General features: G+C 43.5%; 2 protein-coding genes across 2 annotated transcripts in view; one reads left to right on the top strand and one right to left on the bottom strand.

The window, feature by feature from the left end:
* Positions 1 to 1,358: 1,358 nt before the first annotated feature.
* Positions 1,359 to 2,602, bottom strand: LOC117893691 (inactive selenide, water dikinase-like protein). The gene has a single exon (XM_034800381.1). The coding sequence runs from the start codon at positions 2,585 to 2,587 to the stop codon at positions 1,382 to 1,384; it is 1,206 nt and encodes a 401-aa protein (XP_034656272.1). The 5' UTR covers positions 2,588 to 2,602; the 3' UTR covers positions 1,359 to 1,381.
* Positions 2,603 to 16,153: 13,551 nt separating this feature from the next.
* LOC117895672 (division abnormally delayed protein) overlaps positions 16,154 to 25,192 on the top strand; it is a 68,373-nt gene continuing 59,334 nt past the window's right edge. The window contains exon 1 of the mRNA XM_034803494.1: positions 16,154 to 17,272. Within this exon, the coding sequence (XP_034659385.1) occupies positions 16,981 to 17,272 (292 nt within the window). The 5' untranslated portion in view covers positions 16,154 to 16,980. The remainder of the gene's footprint in view (positions 17,273 to 25,192) is intronic.

Below are 25,192 nucleotides of genomic sequence, written 5' to 3'. Positions count from 1 at the left end.
CCCGATGACCAACAGAGAGCGAGAGAGAGAGAGAGAGAGAGTCGCGCATTATTTTGTTTATCCATTAATTTCGGGCTAATTGGCTATACTGCCAAAAGCAGTACGAGGTCCGATGCTCTGCTGTTTATTTTGCCTTCAATATGGAATTAACCTTATAAATATATAAACAGGAGCGAGTGGTATGTGCTTACTTGTTCTATTGCGTTATTTCAAATGGTTCTGGCGATCTGCAACATCTTTGAGTACTTTGAGTCTTTACAAATTTTAAATATGCAAAAATTGTGCATCAAGTTCAAAGCTCAAGCACCGTTTAAACAGCAACACACAAAAAAACACAAACAAACTTTTGCCATCCCATCGAGAACGTGACATGCAATTATTAATATGCTCAGAATTTGCAAAAACCGCTCGATATGTAATCCAAGCCCACCCGCAAACACGTGAAGAGCGGAAAAACAGCAACTGCAAAGCGACGACAAAGAAATAACAAACAGGATCCAGCCCACACGCACACAAACACCCACACACGCACACACACAGGTTGACAGTTCAAGTACATGGGAGATTGTCGAACAATTTTGACACAGCCATGCGATGAGGTCAATGCGGTACATACAAATATGTAAACGTATATGTAAATATGTATGTGCAACCATTATTATATAATGGTGCATTGTTAGGGGAGCCACGAGACTGCAGCAGGGCAGGAAGAGGCCATGGCATGTGCAGGCGTTCGCAAGGAAGAAAGGAAAGCTCGTTGAAAAGCCAGAGACACTGGGGCTGTGAGGATGCCTGCATAATGAAGCGCCGTGGCAAATGCGTCACATGCCAAGCGGTGTACATGGAATGTGCAGCAAGCAGCAGCAGCAGCAGGCAAAAGAACTGTCAACGCCGCCGCCTGTCACACACATCAGGCTGCATGATGCGCACATCCCCTGCTGCCCTTCCTTGACCTGTATGACCTGACCTAAGAGCCAAAACCCAACCCCACTTGCCAGCTCACAGCTTTTCCTGATAAATTTACGTGTAATGGGGTTGGGCACTCATAAATATTTAATGCACACACAACCAGCGTTTGGCTCTTGATTGAAATGTTGTTTAATTTGCTGTTAAATTTCCATAATGAAAATAAAACACAAAAAGAAGTGCGACAGATAAGCGAATGTGTCTGTGAATGTTTATGCACCGCACCCCGCGCACCGCTCATATTAATCGGCTTTAAAGTTGTTTGTCAATTTGGGTTTAATGGATTTGAACAGCTTTAAGCTGCGGCCTCAAATAGGGCTCAATCTGGCCACTGTTTAGTCCAAACATAAACCGTCTTTGGTGCCATTTTTTATTACATTTAAATAAGTTAAATGGTTATTGTTAGTTGATTCTTTTATATGTTGACATCGATAACGCGTTGCTTTGAGAAATTGACAGTCTTGTCGCCTTTTGCAACAATCCCAATGATCCAGGAGCGAGCACTGGGTCCTTCCATTGTGATCATCTCCTTGCAGAACTCGATGGACGCCTCGCGGTCCATGCAGATAAGCAAACCTCCGGAATGCTCGGGGCAACGCCCACGCATCAGCTGGAAGCTGTCACCGCATTGGGTAGCCACCGATGCCATTCTGTTGATCACCGGCATATTGCAGATGGATAATGCCACATCGTTTTGCTGGCAAGCGGCCAGAGTCTCGGCATGGCCCAGTAGACCGTGTTCAGCTATGGCGATGGCCCCATGTGCTCCATATTTATGCATCAGTTGGGCGGTGATGCGATTGAGGCGACACATTGATTTCACAGCCATGCTGTGGGCCTTACCGACTTCCTCCTCGCTGAAAGAGTGCTTCAGGAACTTCCATTTGTCGCCATCAGCCGTCATCCACTTGTGCAGATTCAGGGCCACGTGTGTGCCCAGAGGCTTGGTCAACAGCAGGACATCGCCCGGTACAGCCTTGTTCGGCTGAATGATCTCGATCTCCTTGCAGACGGACGTAGCCACGCCGCCAACGATGCACCAGCGATTGACCACGCTCTGGCCGCCAGTAACATTGACACCTGCCTTCATGGCGCAGTCCTTGAAGCCACGCATCATTATCGGCAGTATGGTGTCGCGTTCCTTCTCCGTCATGTGTGTGCTCACGGCCAGCAGCATCAGCATATTGTCGCATGCCACAACGCCCTTGGCGTATACATCCCCCAGCACATTGGCGCACGCTATCTTGCCCATCAAGTAGGGATCGTCGATGATCGGGTAGCCAAAGTCGGTGCCTTGCACCAGTTGCAGGTCGCCAAACAGTGTCGTTGGCTTCGTAAAAACCGAGCCCCGTGCGCTGATGTCCAGTGCGTTCTTTGGCTGCTGCGGCTCCGGCTCAGGCTCTGGCTTTGTTTCCTTCTGGCCTTTAACCTTTAGTTCAATCGACATCAGCTTCGAGAGCACGTCTTTAGGCATCTTCTTGGTGCGCTCGCTCAGATCGGCAAAACGTGTTAGACGAAAGTTAGCATCCAGGTCGTGGTCGCATGGGTCAAACGGGCGCATCAGCACGCCATCAAAGTCGCATTCAATCTCCGAAGCTGCAGCAGATGAATTATTACTCATTTTAATTAGTTTTGCAGTTTAAACTTTAAAGGAAAACAATTTCTAAGTGCTTTGATTTTAAGGAAACTTCACAACAAATTGAAAAGCGCTTGAAAAGTGGGGATGGAAACGTCAGGAAAATAAACTTGCCAAGCAGGGTTGCATTTGCTTACATTTCCATTGTGAATTGGCAATTCCAATTGTGGTCAAGTTAGAATTTAAGAGTATCCAATTGGACCAAGTGGAGTTACAGGCTTGAATTTCTTAAGCTTATTGCTTTGGTCTGTTCGATAACTGGTTGCTATCGATATTTTTGCTGGGAAGTTTGTCAACGTAAATTGGTAGCTAAGAAAGATAATTAAATAAAACACTTAATTAAATTCAATTAAATATGCAAACTAAGCTCTTTTATTATTTTGTTGTATGAAAAGCCTAAAATTGAATTAGCGATTGTTAAGGTTGCCAGATCGATGTGGGCGGTACTGGAATGTAAACCTTTCCCAGCTTCCACCTTGTCATAAATATCAAGCTTAAAGTTGATATTTAGAACTATTAGAAAGAGTGCAATTGTATTTTTAAATGCCAACCTAATGCATGTGTTTAATGGACACCGCTTAATACAGTTTTTCTGTCTGCACTGCATTTAATTTCGTGCCACAGCTGCCCCAAAAGCCGCGGCGACGCGTCAGTGCTGCCACGAAACTCGTGTGTGTGTGTGTGTGAATAGGGATTTAATAAACTCTGCTCTGTGCCAAAAGTGTACTCTGATTAACAACTACAACTGAATGCAGGTGAGTGTTTAATTATTCAAGTCCATTAGTTTTTAATGATTTCAATTCGTTTTTTAATGCAAATTTTATTGGTTTCGTTTTTGCGTGTGCCGATTCTCAGAAGTTACGAATGCATATTCATGTGAGTTTATTTTTCGTTGGTGTAAGCGGTGTATGAATGTATGAACAGTGATCCGTGGGAGATGCGAGAGATGCAATTCATTACATTTCCCATTAGGAATTTACTTTACATTTTGTATTCTGCAGAAAATAAATACAAATCGAGGCGATGTGATTAGTTTAAAAATTAACTTGCATAGCTTTAAAGGAGAATGAAAAGCTAAGTTTAATGCATTAAAAATGTTTTTATATATTTTTTATTTATGTTTTTTCTATTTTCAGTGCCTTGCGACGACATCTCTGGTCAAAGGTCCCACATTTACAGGTCAGTCTTTGGTTAAATTTATGCTCAATATCTACTTAAACTTGTATTACCCTTATGTGCATAGATTCTCATCATTCTCGTTCTCTTTTTACAGATTTGCAATGCCAGTTTTAATGAGAGTTGATTGGTAGTCGCCATGCAAATGACTTCCATTTGCCATTTATTCACAGGAGTTGGCTCCAACGAGTAGCTCCAGCAGTTTGTTCCAGTCAAAGCTCAACGACAGATGCACATTAATAACAGTTGGAAGAATGCGGAACAACTGTGGGATGAGACAGAGAGCAGCAGCAGTGGGGAGTGAGATGTGATGTCCCGTTCATGGGTGGCAAAAGTGGTCGCTAATTGCCGCTGCTTCTGCCTGACTGCCACAATGGGAGTCGCTGCAAATGGTATGGCAAATGTACCCATTGATTGACATGTGCAAATTGTAAGTAAATTATTTCATAAAAGTCAAACATTGTGACGGCTGCTATCGAAACGAGCACTTATCCGATGTATACACACCGCCTTATCAATTGGGTTGACTGCGATTGGTGCTGGGGCTGATGCCCACATATAGCCAAATCTGTGGCAGCCACGTGGGTCGACTGCCGCGCCCCTCCACCGCCCCCTATATCAATTCTGTTCGTGTGTGGATTTCAGTTTGATAAATCATGTGGCAATAGACCGCAGACGCAGACGCAGCAGCCACAGCCGCTGTCGCAGTCGCAGCCGAATGTGTGGGCAGTGTCCACTCTGGTCAGTGCAATAATTTTTCCAGTTGCAGTCTTTTTTATGCAGGGTAGACGTGTGAGGCACAAGGGTGTATAGGGATTTAAGGTCATGAGATAATGATAAAATAAATAAATCCTTTACTTGTAGCTCCTTCCCATCATTAAAGGCTCTTCCTCAGCCTCGGTAACGCAATTACACATAATTCTTCTTACCATCGTTAGCTCTAACATAAAAAGGGGTATCTGATGGTCCAGATATTCCGCCGTATGATTCGTACATGTTCCTTTTGCTCTATTGCACAACTGTCATGGTAGGGAAGCCAGTTGACAAGTGGGTGGAGCGCTGTGTGGTGTGGTGTGGCGTGGCGTGGTTTGGCATGGGTCACTCTGTCAGCAAATAGAGCCATTAAGTGGCCTGTGAGAGCGGGCTACTTTCGCTGCTCCCAGTCCGAAGGGAGTGCCTGCCTCCGCCTCACGATACTTTCATTAAGCAAATAGCTGGGACTCGGTCTCGGACTCCGACTCACTCAGACGCACTCGAGAGGAGACGGACCGGCAATGGCAATTGGCTGGCACTGGCAGAAAGTTTTCGTCTATGCATGTGCCCAGTGGGTCACTCAGTTACCCAGTCAACAGGCACTCCAACGGGCTCCACTCCATTCAATCCGGTCTGCGTCTGGTCCAGTCCAGTTGCCTCCTCCGTCCGGGCTCCGGGCTCATATTTAATTTTATGCTGCGCCAGTAGGAAATCCACTTAAATTGCCACTAATTGCAATTTGCTGTGAAAAATTGCAATGCAATGAGAGTAAATTGCATTAAAAACGCAAACAAATATACAATTTTCACCCAATTTTTGATCAGATCTGTCATCAGTCATGTGTGTGTGTGTGTGTGTGTGTTTTTTTGCACAAACGGTCAATCAGAAGCTCTCAAAAATACTCGTTTGCACGGGAGTAATCAATGCAAATGGCCAAGCCCATTCCCATTTCCACTGCCATTATTCTCCCTTACCCCATACCCCATTCCCCAATCCCAGTTTTGCTGCAGTTCATCAATCGACTGGTTGTCGCCATGGCATTTGCCGGTGGCGCCTCGTTTTATGACTGCACCTCTTCCCATCATCTACGGGCTTCGATTATGGGGTATACTGGTTGCAGGCCAATATTTGAACAGACATTTTATTACTGTGAAAGTAAACAAACTTTTGGCGAGGAAAAAGTAATTAAAAATAAATAACAGCGTTTTTTGTAATGCTTTTTCGATTAAAAATATTGCCTGTTGTGGCAATAATTCTACATAAATATTGAGCAAATATTGTTTGCTCATCGTAGTAATTTTACAACTTAGTTTCTTTAATTATTTAAGCTTTTTTGTACCACAAAAAGAGGGTACCACGTGCTTGAATCTTTCATGTTTAATTCAAACCCACTCCCATCATGTGTCGCATCCAATTGTTGTACCTATCAATGGCAATGCTATGCATAACGTGAGGCAATTAAACACAATTCGCGACGAGAATGATCTGGCCAGGCCATAAATTAAGTATCCATCTAAGTTTTTGCTCCCTCTCTCTCCCACTTGTCCCTGAATCATTTATCACTTTGTCTATTTCTCACTACCCGCTGGGAATGTCATCGTTGCAGTTGCACTGCCGGCGATGCTCTCTGTTGATGCATCAGGGGAGGTTGCATCATGACAACACCGACGTCATGGCCTGGCCTGGCTTGGCCTGCATTGGGAGTCCTCGGGGCGGGAATGACGCAACTGCAGTTACTGGCGCCAGTGGCAGCTGCCCAAGGTTGTTGCAGCAGCAGCAGCAACTGCCATTTGGTCACCATTTGCGGACGCGCTTTCCCTCTCTATCTTTCCATCTCTATGTCGCTATGTTGCTCTGGCAGAGGTGACCTTGCCCCAAAGCCTTGCGTCAACAGTGTGCAGAGAGTGCCAGCTATCGATTGAAATGGCTGCGTAATAAATGTTTCAGTGTGGCTTAAACGGGATTTGTTTGGTTGGCTATCAAAGGAACATCAAGGTTGAAGGTTTGTTGAATCATTGCCAGGACAAAGGCGAACCAGTATCACCCACTTTGGCGTCCATTCCATATTCCATGTACATCCAATCAATTTTCGGTAATTTGGTGATTCATTTCCACGCAAATGAGGTCCTGGAATTGCAGGCCATGACCTCCTCCCGTTCAACTGTAATTTCGTGGTTATTTAGTCACTCGCGGGATGAGCATTTGCGGTCAGGATAAGGCCTCTGGATGCAGTCAGTCAGTCAGTCAGTCGTCCACCCTCTTATGGCATTTGCGTTTTGATTATGTTGTTGCCCTTTGATGTGTTGCAATGCCGCACCATTGTTTCGGTTAATTAAAATTTGTGGTTGCCCTCTGTCTGTCTCTCTTCCAGAGTGTCCGTGCATGTGTGTTTGTGTCTGTAAATTAGTGAGAAGTGGAGAATGCATGTTGCACAGTTCGAATTGGGTTCGGTTTTGCAGTTTGGTTATCTCTCTCTCGCTGTTTGCCTTAAATATTTAATATGCAGAGAGCTCTCTGAAGCGAACGGCATGAAATTGCCGCACTTGAAGCTTAGTCTGAGTAGAACTGGGCCTGCGACAGCGACTCCGACTCCGACTGGCAAAGAAGTTATCTGCATTCCAACAGAACCAGTTTACCTTCCTCATCCTCATCCGCCTCTGCTGGTTTCTGGCTTTGGGCTGTGGTGATTCATGCCACCATCCACCATCCACCAGACTCGGCAGCGTCCGCCTTTTGGGCCTTCGTTCGTTCTCCTTTGTTTCGGCTCTGGCTCTGGCATCGCATTTAGTTCGTTCTCAGCCGAGAGGGTCGATTTTTGTCGCGAATTTCTTCTCTGGTGTTTCCCACGCCAGGCACACACAAATGCGCTTTACATAAGGTTCTGCTTGGTTCCTCTCTTTCCTTTGGTTTCGTTTCTTTTGCTTGCTCTTTGGCCAAAACATTCCTGTGGCAAACGGGGCGTATGCGTAATCAGGCAACAGTCGTTAGCCAGTCGTTTGGGCCACCCCGGGAAAACTTTTCACATTTTCCAGCCACGCATGCCAATCTTTTTATGACAAACTTCACTCTGCCATCAGCTTTCAGCACTCAGCACTCCTGCCCCTGCTCTGACCCCTTCGTCAGTCCTCAGTCCTCAGCCTCATCCTCCGCGTAGTACGCAAAAATCTTGTTAAGCTCTAAGCCATGGCCAACTATTAAACTTGTTTCCTGTCTCTTTTTTTCCAGGGCAACAGTGAGAGAGTGAGAGAGCAGCAGCAGCAGCAGCAGCGTTGTGTAGTCTCAAGTAATTTTCTAGAATTTATGGCTGATGTCTCTGGCTGGCAAAGGGATCTCTCGCAAAAGTTTCCCCACCAGCTCCAACAAAGTTGTGGCCTGCCCTGAAAGTTGCCCGCTCTCCCTGGTATTCGTATCTTTTTTCGACAGCCAACATTGACAGCATAGAACAAATTCCCATAGATTTTGCATAGTTTTCTTAAGCGAAAATTAATCTAATTTATTTTTAAGCAAAATTGAGTTATTTTTAAATGAATTGCTAAATAATAGAAGCGTGGAATTGCCGTGGGAGTTTGTACAGATTCCATATTGGTTTGTCTTCAAATTGTTGGTGAGAATATATAAAGCATTTTTACAACATTTCCGGATTAAACTTGTCCGCTGCGTTAGTTCCATTTTTCATTCCATTCGTTTTTTTTTTTGGAATTTCATCAGGAAATTTGTAGATCATTGCCAAGGTATTGTTGTTAGAGTTAATTACATAAATATGAACTCTTGAATCTACAATTGTTTTGCTTATTATGCTTATTAACAATTCCATTTAGATCAAACAAATATTTATTTAAGTTATTATCTTTAAGCAGCAAAAGACTGGGCACTCAGAGGTTTCTGGACGGACAGTTGCCCATAAAATATACAAATTTTCTATTGGATAAAACAGACTCCTGCCTGGCTGCAGCTCCGGTCAAAGTCAAAGACGATGGGATCGCGGCGATAAGGACAACTCCTCGAAGACACACGACAATGGCAAAAGAATTCCGCATAAATAAAATAACCAAAAAACCCAGGGAGGGAATCTTGTCTTATGGATAATGTTTTGAGCTACTACTCGAGGCACTCGCAAAAACACACACAAGCACATCCAATACACACACACAGAAAGAGGAAAGTGAAGAGTTGCCGAAGATAAACGGCTTTGGTGGAGCCTTTTGTGCCATAACAACTTTCACGCGTTCTGCCAACTCCTCGAGCCCGAAGACACCCGCCAGACCCCCGAAAGCGAAGACAATGTTATCATAGGCCCATATTTGTGTGGCATGCATGGCAGGAAGAACAGGGGCTGGGTTGGGACGGTGCCTGTGGCAGTGGCAGTGGCAGCAGCGATGCCGCAAAAGAACTGCAGAAACTCGTATTTAAAAAAGGCCAGAGCAAAAATGTTTTAGGTACCGAAAAATGAAAGAAAACGAAGCACACAAATTCCAGGCCAAAAGAAGCCGCCGCCCAAGCTCTTCACACACACACACACACGCACACACAGAGAGAGACACAGATACAGCTACAGAGAACAGACAACTGGCAGATACACAGATACGTGGACTGTGGACTCTGGTGCTTCATGCGCAGACGCGCAGGCAGGCATAACTAAGCGTTGCACGAATTCGCGAAATTGGCCACCGCAGCAGCCACAGCCACAGCCCCAGCCCCAGCCCCCACCAGAAGCCAAAGAATCCCCCCCTCCATCCAGGTGGCACACACATATTGAATTTCATGGATTGCCCGCAAGAGATCGATGCTGACTGACCTTTTACTCCAGCCAATGCCAAGCAACCATTCCACGGATCAGAGTTATTAAAACCAAACCCAAACTGAAAGCAAAACCCAAACCCAAAGCCCATGCCCAAAGCTCAACTTAATTACAGAATATCTGGAACTGTGGCTGGGAACTCTCCTCGCCAGATGGAGAGCAATGTAAATTGTGGAGAGCCTGTCGTTTATTTATAGAAAATAATGAATCGAACAGGTGAGATCGGGCAAATGATAAGCATAGAAATTCCACAATACACACAGACACACAGAGACACATTCACATTCGCACAACAGGAATCGAAGGAAGCTCTCTCAACTGCAGTTGCAAGTTTCTGTTGCTGCTGCTGCTGCAAGTTGGCATTGCGAAATCGAACGAACGAACGAACGGCGAACGGTGAGCCGGGGCAAAAAGCAATCCAATTTACTGATTTATTTCTTATTTTACTTTGACTATGCAGCAGGCAGCAGCATCAGCAGCAGCAGCAGCCTCTCGGAGCTTCAACTTCAGGAGGAGCCTCGGCTTCAGCAGCAGCAGCGGCAGCAGCAAACCACAACGGAGGCAGTCACGGCAGCGGCTTCTGAGGGGCTCAGGCTTTGGCTTTGCCCCAGCAACAGCGACAGCAATAGCTTCAGCGCTGCTCTTCTTGCCCCATGTTGTTAGTGGGCCTTTGCTTTGATCTTGATGCTGGGCTGCGACGCCTGACAACGATGACGAGGCACAGCCTCCATCCATATCTCTCTCTCTCTTTTTCTGTCTCTGGCCGTCTCTTTCTTGGCAAATGTGGGGAAAAAAGAAACCGCCAAGAACCAAAATAAAAAATGCAGAAAGGGAAACTAAACTTGGGGCACTGCAAACCAAGGAATGCCCTTTAAATGGATAAAAGATTTACAGGAAATCATTTTTAAAATATTTTAAATATTTAATATATTAGGAAAGTACTTTTGGAGGTTGTTAATAGATCTTTAATACTCTCGAAATTCCCTTTTCTCCTACATAAAGTGTATCTGTTGTATGGGCGTTGAAGGCATCTCTCTTGGCGTTGCAACAACAATTTTTGAAGATTCGTGTAGGCAAAAGCTGCTGGCTGGCTGGCTGGCTCTTGGGCTGTTCGCTGTTGCACAGATGCAGATGCCACGACATTATTTTTGCCACTTGGCCGATGGGAGCCGACAACAGCAGGCAGCATGCAGAGGGCAGAAGGCACAGGCAGGCAGGCAGCATCGACCACGACGATGACTTGGTTCGCATCTTTGTCGCTCATGCTTTATTTAAGGTTTCATGTATAAATATTTTTATTTATTGTGCAACACATTCGCACACGTTGCCAGAGCCAAAAGGGAGAGAGAGAGAGAGGATGCACGACTGCAACTGCAACAGAGACCGACCTCTGTGGAGGCTCAGAGGCTGGCTGGCTGGCTGGCTGGCTGGCCTGGCTGGCTGAGACGGCAACCGGCAACAATAATGATGATGATGTGTAAACTCGCGGTGGGACGCTTAATTTCTACCTTGGCCCGGCTTTTGGCCATCGACTCGCCTTGGGTAGGGCGCAAATTTATATAACTACGATATATATGTATACACATTTATATTTGTATCTGTATCTTCCTTTGCATTTATTTATGGCAGATAGTTCTCGTTCCCGATGGTCTCTAGCTTTGGCTTTGGCTTTGGCTCTGTCGCTCTGTTGCCAAGTGCAGCCGCCACTGGGCCCTGGTCTCTGGTCCTTCTAGCCGGGGGGGCTAGTTTATGGGAAATGGATTGAGGGACAGGGGCAGGGATAGGGTCTGTGCGAGTGTGACTGCGATGATGGGGCAGTGGGAACTCCGGCAACGATACAAATATGAAGTGGATCATAAAAAGTGAGTGTGTGGGAAAGTGTTTTGGGATTGCACGAAGGGCCGGGCATCTGCAGTTCTCGATTGAAGAAGTGGCAATGGGAGAACCAACGATAGGAAATGGAAATTTAATTTCTTTGCAGAGAGTATGCTGGAAATAATTGAGATTGAACTTGGGTTTGCCCAACAGCTAATAAGCGTAACATTTTTATTATATTTAAATGTTTCAAACATGAATTTAATTTCCCAAATCAAGTTACGCCAATCGTTGAGCAGCCCTACCCATCCTCAGCATCATCATCATCATAGACATGTACTGGTGGCTATCATCGCAGAGTTCAGAACAAAGGCAAAAAATAAAATCGATTTCATTCATACGCAATTGCGTTGAAATCTGTCAATGACACGTTCTGCGCTTCAGCCCCCTCTCCATCAACCAAGAGGAGTCCCAGTTCCAATCCGTATTCCACTGTCAGTACCAATAGCGGGTCCGTGAGCCCCCCAAAATCCCTTCGAACTACTCTTCTAGCACCTGTGCAGGCACAGAGTCGTGTCCTAGGCAGTGGTGGGGCAGGTGGGGTAAGGCAGCCCACGGCCATTGACAAGTAGCTGTCAAGCAGAGGAAGGCAAGCGAGGGGCACACCAGGCAGCAGGAGGATAAAAGAGAAGGAGAACTGTCAGAGAGAGAAGCCGAAGCGAGCATCAAGACCACTTTTTGATACAAGTAACTTTGGCTGCTGGAAACCCTTGCCCCACGGCTGTGGCATGGAAGGTGGTGGGCTGCGGTGGGGAGTGGTGTACCACCGCATTACAATGTACCAAATCAAGCACAAAAATCCAATATCCTGCAATGAAATACAATTACAGGGTGCACACACACAGACCCACACACAGACACAACTCCGAACATCTAATTGGTAAAAGGCAATACGGTACACGGTATGCCCCTCCCGTGCATGTGAATATCAGTTTTCTTGCAGTGTAGAGTGTGGAGGGTGGATGGTGGAGGGAGGGGACAGGGCACATTGATTGTTACATGATGATGAAGTGCTATCGATGTCTGTTTCGTTTGACTGATTTTCAGATTCGATGGAAAAACGAGAGAGACGCCCTCGACCGGGCACTTGTTTCTCTCTCTCTCTCTCTCTCTCTCTCTCTGTCTCTCTCTGTCGCTGTGTGTGTGTTTGGAATTTAAGGCCATGGCCAAGACACTGAACTGCAAGTGCCGCCCAGGTCTTTAAAAGTGTTGTAAGAAAACTAAGAGACGGGGCATTCAAATGTGCGCCTCTGCTGCTGCGGCTGCTGCGGCTGCTGCTGCTCGATGACTTCACACATTCCTCAAAGCCAGAAAGAGAGAGAGCCATAACAAGAACTTCCTTAAAGCAGCCACTACCTCCGATTTCCCCTCCTCTACCACAGCCATAGGAGCCCATGAAGAAGGTTGTGGGGAGCGGTGTCTAAGCCATGTGAAGAACCTAAACGTCGAACCAGTTTTTGGTGAATGAAAATCAACAAACCAAAAAGTTGCACAAACCCCAAAAGCAGTAAAGAACCAGAAAGGATGACTTCAGTGATCCATGATCGAAGTATTGGATACCCTGGAACCATCATTGTTGACATCTGTTGTAAATAAAGATGAGGTGACCTTTTTGATCTGAAATCCGCGTGTGGCAAACATATAATCAAATCATCATTGCCCAACTATCCAATGGGTATCAAATGAAGTACAGCAGCAGCAGCAGGCACAAAAAGAAGCAGAAGCTTGAAGTAGAACCCCAGAAGAGAGTGTGGAGCACGGGGCAGTGCGCAGCTAAAATATAATAAAAAGAAATTAAAATAAAATTCAAAAATGTGCAAAACGAAGGCTTACACTCTGATAGAGTCGGCCGAGAGGCAGAAGGGAGTGGGAGAGAGAGAGAGAGCAGTGGGAAACGAGAACGAGAAATGCTGCATGCCAGGCCAGGCCACAGTCAGCGGTGGCAGAGGCTGAGCCACGGGACATGGGCCAGGGACGGGAATGACTGCAGCAGAAGAATCTCCATGGAACCTGTTGGACCAGTCACACACACACACACACACTCTCATACTTTGTGATGGAGTGGAGGGGGAGAGAGGGAATGCCACCAACGTGTTTGTGCCTGTCCAGAGGCCCAGGATAAAAGGCAAGCCGGGTTGTGTTCGCCTCTCTCTCCCACTCTCTGGCTCTCTCCCGCTCTGGCTTTAAGGATTTCAAGTGTAAAACGCTGTCGCTTGTGGAATGTGCTCAAACACACACACAAACACAAACATTTGGCCATATTTTTGCTTGCACTAAATCAAGCGTTTAAACGAAATTTGAGTTGGCTCCAACCAAAAAAAACAACCAAAACAGGACCAGGCCAGGGATTGCACTCATAACAGATCGGAGGGGGGAAACAACAGAAAACCAAAAAAACTGTATCCCCTTTTGTCTCTCCTTACCACTCTTATAATTTATAGATGCCGTTTGCCTAAATTCGTTTAATTTCATCTTTCACACACACTCTCTCAGAGCGGGAGCTGGTGTGCGGAGTGTCTTACCTGTGGATCCAAAGAGAGACAAAGACAAGGCTACTAAAAGGGTCTTCGTTTCGGTGTTGTTACTTCCTAGAGGGGGGAAGTATGATGATTTTTTTTAATACTTGTATTTATTTCTAAAGATTATCCAACTAAAAGTTGATAAATGGTTTGAAATATTTAAAATAAAATCGAAATATTAAATGTAAAGCTTTATGCAAGGGTATCAAGCACTTCGACCACAGCTGCTGAGTCAACTCTTTTGATTTTGTTGTTTTTGTTGTTGTTGTGTCGGGAATGGAGAATGGGGCTCTCCTCTCATCGAACACCACCGATCGTTCCTGCCTTATAATTTATAACTTTATCTAAACGATGTGGTGTGGTGTTTAATTTTCGACTTTACCTTTACCTTTTCCCTTGCTGTTGCTTTTGTTTTTCGTTTCGTTTTTGGTGGAACTGTTGTTTCCGCCTCGCATGACTCACTTTTTTTGCTGTTTTTGGGGGGTCCTCTCCTCCCTTTCCCTTCGCTGCTGCTGCTTCCCAATTTGAATAGGATTCCATTCCGTTGGAAGAGTGATCCGATCCACTTCGTGATGAACATATCAGCAGAGGGTATTGAAACAAAGATACATAGACAGACAGAGAGGAGAACAAGGCCAAATGAGGGCGGACGTTTGCCGCTCAGCTGGAAGTCTGACCACCATGAAGTCCCCTGACCCCTGCCCCCTCCTCCCTACCACATGGCTAGTTAATGAAGAAATAGATAGCACGACGCAGTAGGAGAGACAGGGAGAGAGTGAGGCCAAGAGAGGCTCAGGTATTTAACAGCACCCGGGGGGGGTGGTGTTGGTGTTGCCTCGAATGAGTGAAAGTTCCATGCAAAAAAAGAGTCGTGCAGGGCTCAGACCTGCCGCACCGCACCGCTGCAGCAAGCAACACCACGTGCAGTCTCTCTCTGCCCCAGACACGCTCTGTCTCTCTTTCTCCCTAATGGGAAAGGTGTGAAATAACAGTTACACAGACAAAAAGAAAGAGAGAGAGAGAGAGTGGCTCCGACGAGTTCATTAAACCGATCTTAAATGGAATGCGAAATAAAATTAGAACCCATTCCAACCGTCAATTAAGAGCGAACATGCAAATTCTTTTTCCAGCGGCACTGATTAAAGGGAGCGGGAGCTGGAGCGGCAGTCGAACCGGAGAGGCGATCACCCATTCGACGAGGCAGGGGGCGGTGGTTGCTTGGCAGTGGAACTGATTGATTTTCGTCGAATATTCAAATTGCAACAATCGACATGGGAAATTTAGGAATGTCAATAAATATTTAGAGGTATTTAGATGATTCATTAAAAGGGAAAGGCGGGTTGGAATCCGGTGAGTGGTGGCATAATAAACAAGGAAATATTTTATTCCTATTTGGAAAACGAGACTGGTCATGGAATCTTAATGCTTTGATGCTTTATTTACATGGAGACGCTCAACAGTTCGCACTCAATTTCCACAACTTTCCATTGCGCCACGGCCCACGGTGCAAAATATGTTGGTATTGGTATGGTATTGGCTCAATTTCCTCCATACGCTTTTTACCGTTGGCAATATTTTGCATTTGGATGGACCAGCAACATGTGGCCGTGTCAGGAGCAACAATGATGAGCAACATGTCCACGGAATGAGCAACATTCTGCTACCCTTGGGGAAAAAGATACCATGGACTAGGGGAAATGTTTGTAATCTCAGGCTTCAATAACTGTTCGAGCCACTCCATCTCTGCTGAAAATTAAAAAACAGTCAAAAACATGACAACCTAAGAAAAAGACCTTATTAATGTTTAAAAGCTTCTTTGAATAACTCAATTTTAACTTCAATCAAAGAAAATACGGTATTAAAGTCTCCATACTACCGGATGACAAGCAACAAGTGGTTAAATCGCGCAACATTTCATTCAAACACACATTTCTTTGACGACCTTTTCTCTTTAAACCGTATTTTATAAAAAATCCACCAAAATGCAAACTTTACAATTAAACAGTTTTCTTTAAAATTGATTAATCTATCTGACAAAATTGTATTTTCCGAGCTGTGAGTCCTTGCTTGCTAGTTATATTAAAAGGAAAACTAAAATCGTGCAATTTGGTTACCGGGCATGGTGAGAGAACGATTAGCCCCTTGTCGCCCAGCGGGTACATGAAATTTACGCACGCATATGATAGAACTTGAATAATTCTAGAGCAGTTCATGTGAAGTATATCATGGTAATATTTGTTTGCAAGTAAAGAGAAAAGACGGAGCTACCAGGAGCATCAAAAAACAGTATTATATTCCGCAACTCAACTAATGCTGTTCAACTGTTTAAATAGAGGGGGCTCCAGTGGGTTAATTTCGTATTTATCGATAAGTGCTCTTGCCAAGCCAGAAATCTCTCTCACATGCGGTATATCGGTTTTTTCCATCGCTCGGTTCGGACGTGTTTCGTGTTGCGGAAAGTTTACCTTGTGTTCCCGCGTACGATTTGGCGTAATTTTTTCGAATACTCGTCGAGGCTAGGCTGCTGGTTCGTTGCGCGCAGTACGCAAATTCGCGCCGGTATTTCGATCCGTAGAAATCGCTGCCAGACCCCATATCACGACGCTATATAAATAATGCAAGTGCAGTCCGTCGCCCCGAGGGCACTACGGGAAATCTATTTTCGCCAAATGCAATAAAACAAAGGCAAAAACGCAGAAACAAAGTAAGAGCGACAGCAAACGCAAATTGATCGCATATCAGTATAGTAATCGGAGTGCTATTTAGATCATATACATACATATATATATAAACGGTTATGTCATGAAAGATCTTTGAGTGAATTTTGAAAATTTAATACAGAATCCTAACAGTTGAAACAAAGTTAAAGCTACAAAAACAACACTAGTAACTCGTGTAATTTTTGCAAACTTTTTCGAGACGTCAGCGCCGGCAGCAGAGAGAAACTTGAGGCCCCCGCTCGAATCGCCCACTTTTGGTCGTCTCTTCTTTTATTGCCCTCACGCGTGTTTTGTTTGTGCTCGTGTCGGTGTGTGCGTGCCGTGCTTGTACGGTTGTGTGTGTGTTAGCCGGCAATTTGTGAGAGTGTATTAGTGGGGAAAACAGCTGTTTGTTGCAAACGTTACGCTCTCTCTCTTCACGTGGCTTTCCCCTGTCTGTCTGTCCCCCCACCCTTTGAGTGCAAAGCAGTGCAAAAAGAAAAGAGAAAAGCTCTTCCATCCATACGAAACAAGAAAAAACAGCATCCACATCTCAATATGGCGGCAGCGATAGCGACAGGAACATCTTCCAGAAGGAGCATCTGTGTGACGCAGCTCCTGCTCTTTACCCTGCTCTGTGGCAGCATTGTGGGTCTCGTCAGCGGCAAGCATTTGAGTGCCACCGGGGGCGAGCATCAGCACCAGCATCAGCACAGTGCCGCTACGCACCACCGGCGACGCCTGCAGCGGGACTCGCGCGCCAAGGATACAGCGCAGCAGCAGTGTGAGGCCGTCAAGGGGTATTTCGAGTCCATCGACATTCATTCGAGTGGAGTCCATAATGAAAAAGGTAAGGCTTACCCACCATACAATGCAATCCAAATAAGGGAATGTGTTCCCAAAACAGAGCTCCAAAAGTTTGTCAAATTCTGGTAGAGATTGTTGCTGTCTGACCCAATCGTAAATTCTCCAATCAAGTAAAGGCACTTGTCAGCCAAAGTTTTGGCGTCCTGCAACTGCAATTACTCTTGTGTTTCTCATTTTGAATAAGTCTCAGTCCCAGGGGGAGGTAGGCCTTTGGCATATGCAAATCCATTGAACCGACCGTCAAGTGGGGAGGTCGAAACTAAAGAACGAGCGGCCCCAGCTGAGCCATATAGCAATTAGAAGAGCATTGAGCAACACATCGGACAAAGTTTTTGGTGGCAGATACAAAGAAACAGAGATAGTTGCTGGTGTTATGGAGGGTGATGGTGGCGTCATTTGTTATTCTGATTTCTCTCAAGAGGCGGAGGGTGCCACCGTGGTATCAAGTGGCACGCATCTAAAGAAAACAAAAACAAAACTGTGTGAAGGCTGTGCCGTATATTTATAAGCAAAGATATATCGGAGGAGATACGTTCATAAGATGCAGAGATACTCGGTCGATGGCATAATTTTGTGTTTATGCAAAGTCAAAAATAAAACCCAAAAAACCAAACAAAACGAAACAAAAAGATAAGATCTGAAACAGCCGAAAATAAAAAGGAGAGCAAAAAATGTATAAACATCTGAGTAGCCAGAGTATCTCCGTATCTGTATCCGAGGAATGCCAATGCACAGAAATTACACAGAAACTGAAACTGGCACTGCGGAGCTACTCTCTGGTGGCGCTGTGTGGCGTGTAATTGAGTGAAAAATAATTATTATTGATTAACCGACCTTGACTTGGTCTTTACGCACAATTACAACACATGCACGCACACACACACACACAACCCCGTGAGATACAAATGTATCTGTGGCGGAGACTTACAAAAGTAAAAGGGCGGAAGGGAAGGGGAAATGATGTTGCAAGTTTTCCCTCGTTTCATACCTGTATCTGAGAAGAGTTCTTGTTTCCCACAAACACAGAGACACGCAGGTAGACAGAGTATCTGACTCTACTGCCGCCCGCATGGCTGTGAAAGATACAAGTGGAATTTGGAAAGAATTCAATTTGGCTAATGCCCCTCTGGTGGTAGGCTACGCCGCCGTCAGCCACATCCATTTGTATGTATCTTCGATCCGCACCGCACCTAGAGTACTTGCGTACGAGTGCGAGTATCTTTATGGCTGTATCTGTGCCTTGTGGCTGTTGCTTTCGACATTTATTTACTGTTTACATAGTTTTACTTTATTTATGTATCTGTATCTGGCATCTCTCTACATATCTCTTTTTTGTCTGTTTGCTGTGTGTTTGCGTTACACTTTTTTATGTGCTGTTTGTGATGCTAATCTCAAGTCGAGTGTCATGCATACGATAAATGTTGTATCCTCCTCCAGGTAGAGGCAGAGGTGCCTCCTCCAAGAGGCACGAAGGCGCTCCTCCATAAAATTCAATTTTAATTTAATTGCGCGCATCCCCGACTGCTAATTGAGTTGTATCTTGGGCTCCGAATAAACAAAAGACTCGAAATAGATGCAGAACCAAGCTCCACATTAAAATTAACATTAACACGAGACGTTGGCCCCAACAGGAAGTACTGTGTAGCATGTAGAGCTACAGTATCTAATCATATCGCTGTAGCTATATCTCTGCGTATCTGTACCTGTATCTCTACCTCTGTGTGTATGTCGTCTTGTTACTAAATATTTAAGCAACTCGCAACTCAACATAAATTAGAGCAAACTATGAGATACCGCCGTATCTACAGATACATATGTATGAACGTGATGTGTGTGTGTGCGTATAGATAAGTGAAAAGTGCAAATAGAGAAGGAAACGGCTATGAAAACTGACTGACAGAGTTTTTCCTTTGGCTCGCAGATTTCAAGCCACTTCCTTTGACTATCTGCTGGGCGGAAAGATACCCATAGAGAGTATCTATGGGATCTCTGAATGAACGAATGCCAATTAAAAGTTTCAATGACATTTGGAAGCAGTGAAAATCCATCAAAAGTGGTAGCTAAAAAACAAATGCTCAGACCGTAGGATCGTAAACTGAAAAACTTGTTTCTTGTTTCGCTTAAACCACAGTTAAAGATACACGCAATAAGGTATCTGTGAGATAATTAAAAGAGTTTATAGATACTCTTATTTGGTAGCAGTTTTTGGGGGGCACTTTTTTAAGCTGCACTCGTATCTTCTCCATTCATCAATTAACTTGGAGTTCTTTTTCCAGTTGGGGTTTAATTGCTGGTTTTACTCTCTCCCTCTCTCTCCATTTCACTGGCGATCAATTAAACTCCCAGACAGACGAAAAACTTAATTGATTTGAGACTCGAGACTGGACTGAACTGAACTGAACTGAAGGAGACTCGGGCAAAAACTAATTACGAATTACGAATGGGTTTTAAGTAGTTTACAAATGCTCTTTGCGTCCAGTCGCTGCAGTCGTTGCGTTTTAATAGTTGGAAATGAGGTTTTCTACTTCGTTTACACTTGGATTCTCGCTACCATTTCCCATTTCCCATTTACACTTTTCCCACGCACAGATCCATTTGGGTGGCAAAGTTCTGAATGAATAGATACTGATAGGCGTAGAGCACGAGGGGGGGTTCATTAGTGGGGATTAATCGGGTGTGATAGGCATTACTTAGAATAAAAAAAGGCAAAGGCAGGGGTTTGTGTCTGTTAAAGTATCTTAAAAGTAAAAAAAACGAAGGCAAATATTTTTCGTAAAAGTAAACGCGTCTTAGAAGTATTTTCATTTAAAGAAAAAACTTTGGAGTATTTACTTAAATGTATTGTAATTAAAAGAATATCGAAGGCAAAATATAGCATTTCAAAAGTATAAATGGAGACATGAAATGAATATTGAAACCATTCTGGATTCAAGAATTCATTCAATCAGTCATCCAAATGAATAACTAATTTATTGCCAATCGTCTGCACTTATTTCTAAAAATCAAACTCAATCTACGCTATTGTTTTCCATTTATTGAAATGAACTTTGGTTCCACAAAGGATACACGCATTCTTCCCCTTTGAAACCCCCAACCAAACAGTTGACTATGTGCTCCAAAAGATACTTTGCGCTGAAAAGCAGCATTTGTTTGTTGTTTCTATTGGATTTTATGGCAAATATTTTCCATCCGCATGCCAGTCATTACAACACGCCCACTCTCCACAAAAAACCGAAACCATTTACCACATTTTAAGCACATCTTTTTTATATTTGCGCTAATTAGTTTCAATTAAAATTAACGACGCCCACGATCTGCAGAGTGCTTGAACGCCTTGTGCACCCATCGATTTCACACGAAACCAAACCAAAAGATACAACAAAATCTTGCCTTTGTATGGGATTTTTCAGCTACTTTCCGAGTGTTTGCTTTTTTTGTTTTTTACACTTTTTGACCTCAATATAAAAGGCAAGCAGCAGCCGGCAATTGGTGCGTTTATTGGATCGGTTCGTTCTTTAAATTTCAGCTTTAATTTCGGTACGAAATGATGTCATTCCCCTCAATGGGTTGATTTTCCAGCGGATACATCTGTTGGTTGTACAGATTCGACTGTTGTAGCTATATTTTAGGGTTCTAGTACAACTCTCATTCATTTCTCAGGTGCTTCCTTCATTCAGTAGAACCGTAAATTATTTCTGAGAAGTGGACGCGCGACCACAAGTGACATTTGTATGATGTCTGAATGTATCTTAAATTCATTCATGCTTTGAACCTGTTTTGTTGTTGCTTTTTTTTGGGAGGTTGTTTTGCGTTCATTTAATGTGAAACAAGATACAAAGTGGTCGCTGGCAATTAAGAGTACCAAAAGGAAGTTGTCAACTTGTTGGCCTTTTCCGCTCTCGGACATGGCTCTAACGAGCAGCAGGAGGAGGAGGGGGCACTCGATAAGAACGAGAATGCATTCCACCGATAAGAACGATCGTCTCCGATAAGATATCCATCGAGAGGCAGTCCAAGAAAATTGCGTCAATTAAATATCTAGCCTATTGTATCTATACAGCCATAAAATGTGTGAACTTTGTATCTACAGCCAGAAGGCAAGCGTGCACAGGTAGAAAGATATAGTTGTGTCTCAGCCTGATGTACCTGCTATTTTTAAACATTTTACAAGTGAATTCATCAAACACAAAAACAAACAAAAGTGCAGACAAGCAGCAATTGTATTTGTATCTAGGGGATGATACGATTTTCCACTCCTTTTTGACTGATTTTCAATGGTCAAAAACGTTTGTGTGCTGCTTATGCAATGATGTTGCAACAGCAGCAGTCGCAGTCAGTGGATGTGGGATGCCACACAGTCAAAGCATAATTTGCCGACGACTTACTTCTTTTCTGTTCTTCTGTTTTGGGTTCTCCATCATCTCTTCCACTCTTCATTGTTTGTCGATGTCTTTTGTGCCGCGTAATCGTTGTTTTCCAATGAACACACACTCGAAAGATACACAGATACAGATACACAGGTATGGTTTGGCGTATGGAGTGCTTTTTTAGATACAAACGTCGCCGTGGATTCTTTCGTTTTTGTTGTTCTTTTTTTTTTGATTCATGGATGCCAGAGCTCTTTCGTTTTTCGTTTTTCTTTCGGTTTCTGGATTGTTATGTTCACGGAAAAAGGTAAAGGTTAATGCCTAGTGAAGTGTGCACAGAATGGGGGCCAAATGTGGGGTCGGGGGGCAAACACAGAGCACACATAGCACATAGAAGATACAGATACATAGATACATAACTAAATAGTTCGGCATTTCCGCTTCGAGTGGCGTTAGTTATGGATCTGACTGTAATGCGCATAGTAGGGGGATCCACGAACAGAAAAGGTGATTTAACTATGGGAATTATGGGTGTTTTTTAGTTGGAATTATTATTAGAACTATAGAGTACTTAATGAATGATTTGCCACACATATAAAATGATCTTTAAGTCCATGCACTTAAATAGATTTGGTTTTGAAAAACTCTAGGCCTAAGAGACGGTCCCTAAATCCACAGATACAGGATCTAAGAGTGCATTTTATATAATTAAAGCTTATATTTTATAACCTAAAGTACATTAAACCTTCCAGAATCATAAACAACCGGTAGATACATTTTAATCTTTCTACTTTTCACCTTATAGATTATAGTTATCTTTAGGTTTCCACCTGTACGTTGAATGTTTCTTATCCACTTATCAGTTGCCCTAGCTAAATATTTACCCAATTGCTGCAAGATATAGCTACTCTCGGTTCCCCCTTTTCCTTTCTTACGGAGTCTCCGCAGTTTTATATCAACAAAACTTCTCATATTTACATGCCGCAATGGAGGTCGGTCTGAAGTCGAGGAGGCATAAATCAATTATTTGCACCTAAAGCCCATAAATCACTTTATGACGAGCACAAACATTGAAATGGTCAGAAAGGAGATACAATATCTATAGATAGAGAGGGTCAAGGAGGGAGACATGAAACGGAATGAAAAGCCTTCCATCTTGCAGCCAAAAGGCGAGCAAATTGGCTTTTGCTGCCTTTTTATCTTTTTGTTATTTTTTTTTATTCTCCTTTTTTCTGTTAAATGCCATGAAAGCCGGGCTAATACGAGTATGGCGTTGGCGGGGGTCTTGTCTTGTTATCGTAACAACAACACCAACAATAAATATCCATACAGATTCATGTGTGTGAATGATTTCTTTTGTTGTTTTGGAGTTTGGAGCAAAAAATAAAAATGACCAAAAGGCACTTTGATTTCTTCTTCTGTTTGGGTTTTTTCCTGTTGGATTTGCGTAAGCTGTTTGCTTTTTAATACCCTTTCAGAAGGCTTTTAAACTTTTTTGGCTGCTCTGTATAGTTTCCGAATCGATTAAGAATGATTTTTTATTTCTTTTTGATAAAATACTTATAAATATTAAATTTGTAAAGTATTTTCAATTAAATGGGACTTTGAGTAAAATTTAGCAGCCTCCAGCAGGTGCAATAGGAGATGTTTTCTATATTAATCCAAAGATATTTCCCAGCAAGCAAGAATCTCCAATGGGCGAGCAATTACCAAGAGTATTGTGGGAGTCTGTCTGTCAAATGATTCAACACCCCGAAGCCAGAGGCTTTCTTTCTTGTTATTGTATTTCTGCACATGTTGTATTTATTTAATTTTTTTGTTGGTGTATTTGACTTTGACTTCCATTACTTTACGCTCTCTTTCATGCGGTGGGTCCTCTATTTGTCCGGTTCTTTATTCGTGTTTCTATTTTTGTTTTTGTTGCTGTTTTTTTTTGTGTACGATTTATTCAGTTTATTGACTTTGAGCTTTTGGATTTTTGTCCAGTTTTAAGTTGTGTTTTTTGTTTTCTTGCACACAAAGCTGAAAAGCTAACAAACGGAGAAGTAAATGCAAACAGCAACAACAACAATAAAGAGTGTTAAATGCGAATTTGAGGATTTGGCATCACTCAAAGCGATAGTTTCAATCATGATTGTTCCCAGAAAAACTAAAAGCGAATTGCAATTCGAACTTCCAGAATAAGCTCTCGATTTTTAATGGATTTCTGTTATGTTTTTCTTTTGAGGGGTTACGCCGACAAATGAACTCTAAGGTCAGCCGTTTCCATTCATGATTCTAGCTCTCAAATTCCAACAGAAATACAAGAAAAGCAACCCTAACCCTAAGCTAATGTTGGGTCTATAATTTCCTCCACACTATACTTAAATATCTCCATGCTTACTTGCTAATTAACTAATTCCTTGTATCTATTTGCTTTTCTTCCATTTGCAGGTGTGTATTCAAAGAAAATAAAAACGCAACAATGGAGGAGGGCTGCTTGCTATCTATCGTATCTACTATATGTTTATATTTGTTCAGCACACAGTTAGATATCGGGTACATACATATCTGCATAGTAGTTGGTGGGTAAGTTCTAGGTCCATCGAGACAGCATGGCTATACGACCCACACCATGAATTATAATATCGCGTTTTTGTGGGGTTAACCTTAGTGATCATCAATCATTTAGAAACAAAGGCAAAAATGCCACCAAAAAAAGCGAATCCCCCTACGCCACCAAAATATGAATATAAATGTGAGCACATCGGCGGGGGTTTTAGCAGTAGGAAAAATTTAATAATACAAAAACTTGCGAAGGGGAGCGACCGACTGCTTGCTGTCTGCAACCCGATGCCCTGCCCCGCCACCATGTCAGCAGAACAGCCATTCACTTTTCATTATTATACAAACATATATAACTTTCGGTTAAAATTATGCTAATCCGTTGAAATATGATTATGCCAAAAACAAAAAGAAACACATAGAGGAATGACAACAGCGTGACGGTGGGCGTTTAGAGGCGTGGCCACCACCACACACAAACATCCACATGGGTGTCGGCTGCGGCAGGTGTGCCCCAAAAAACCATAAAAGGGGATTCGGTTCCTGGGTTTCCTCTCAGCACATAATTTGATTGCTAATTTCGTTGACTGGGAAACAGAGGCAGGCAGTGGCGCACTCTTCTCTAATTAAATACATGACAGAAATTTTCATATTAAATCATTTTCCATTTCCCAGTAGAAAGAGCCAAGGGGGAGGTGTGCTTCAAAATGAAACTTTTTCAATTAAAGCCAATGCTGGTGGTGGTGCAGGAGCGGGGGACGCTTGCTAGAGAGGAATTCTCCGACCTTCAAAGCAAACAAATTTTGGAAAATGAAATTGCTGGCAAAAAAGTAATTTAATTAGGTTTTAAACAAAAAAAAAATAGAAATAAACAAACCAAAAACTGAACTGAACCAAATAGAAGTGCTGGCTGTCGTTTGCAGTGTTTTGATACCCTGCAAAGAGGAGGTAGGCTGCATTTAGAAGGGAGTATGCAGCAGTCGTCAAAAAGC

The sequence above is a fragment of the Drosophila subobscura genome, chromosome J (assembly GCF_008121235.1).
Source record: "Drosophila subobscura isolate 14011-0131.10 chromosome J, UCBerk_Dsub_1.0, whole genome shotgun sequence".
Taxonomy (NCBI): Eukaryota; Metazoa; Arthropoda; class Insecta; order Diptera; family Drosophilidae; genus Drosophila; species Drosophila subobscura.
Note: the sequence above shows the minus strand (reverse complement) of the source record. Positions and strands in the feature narration are given on the sequence as shown.

Bases quoted from the DNA above. Each gene is read 5' to 3' on its own strand.
- LOC117893691 (XM_034800381.1), bottom strand. From the start codon at position 2,587: ATGAGTAATAATTCATCTGCTGCAGCTTCGGAGATTGAATGCGACTTT.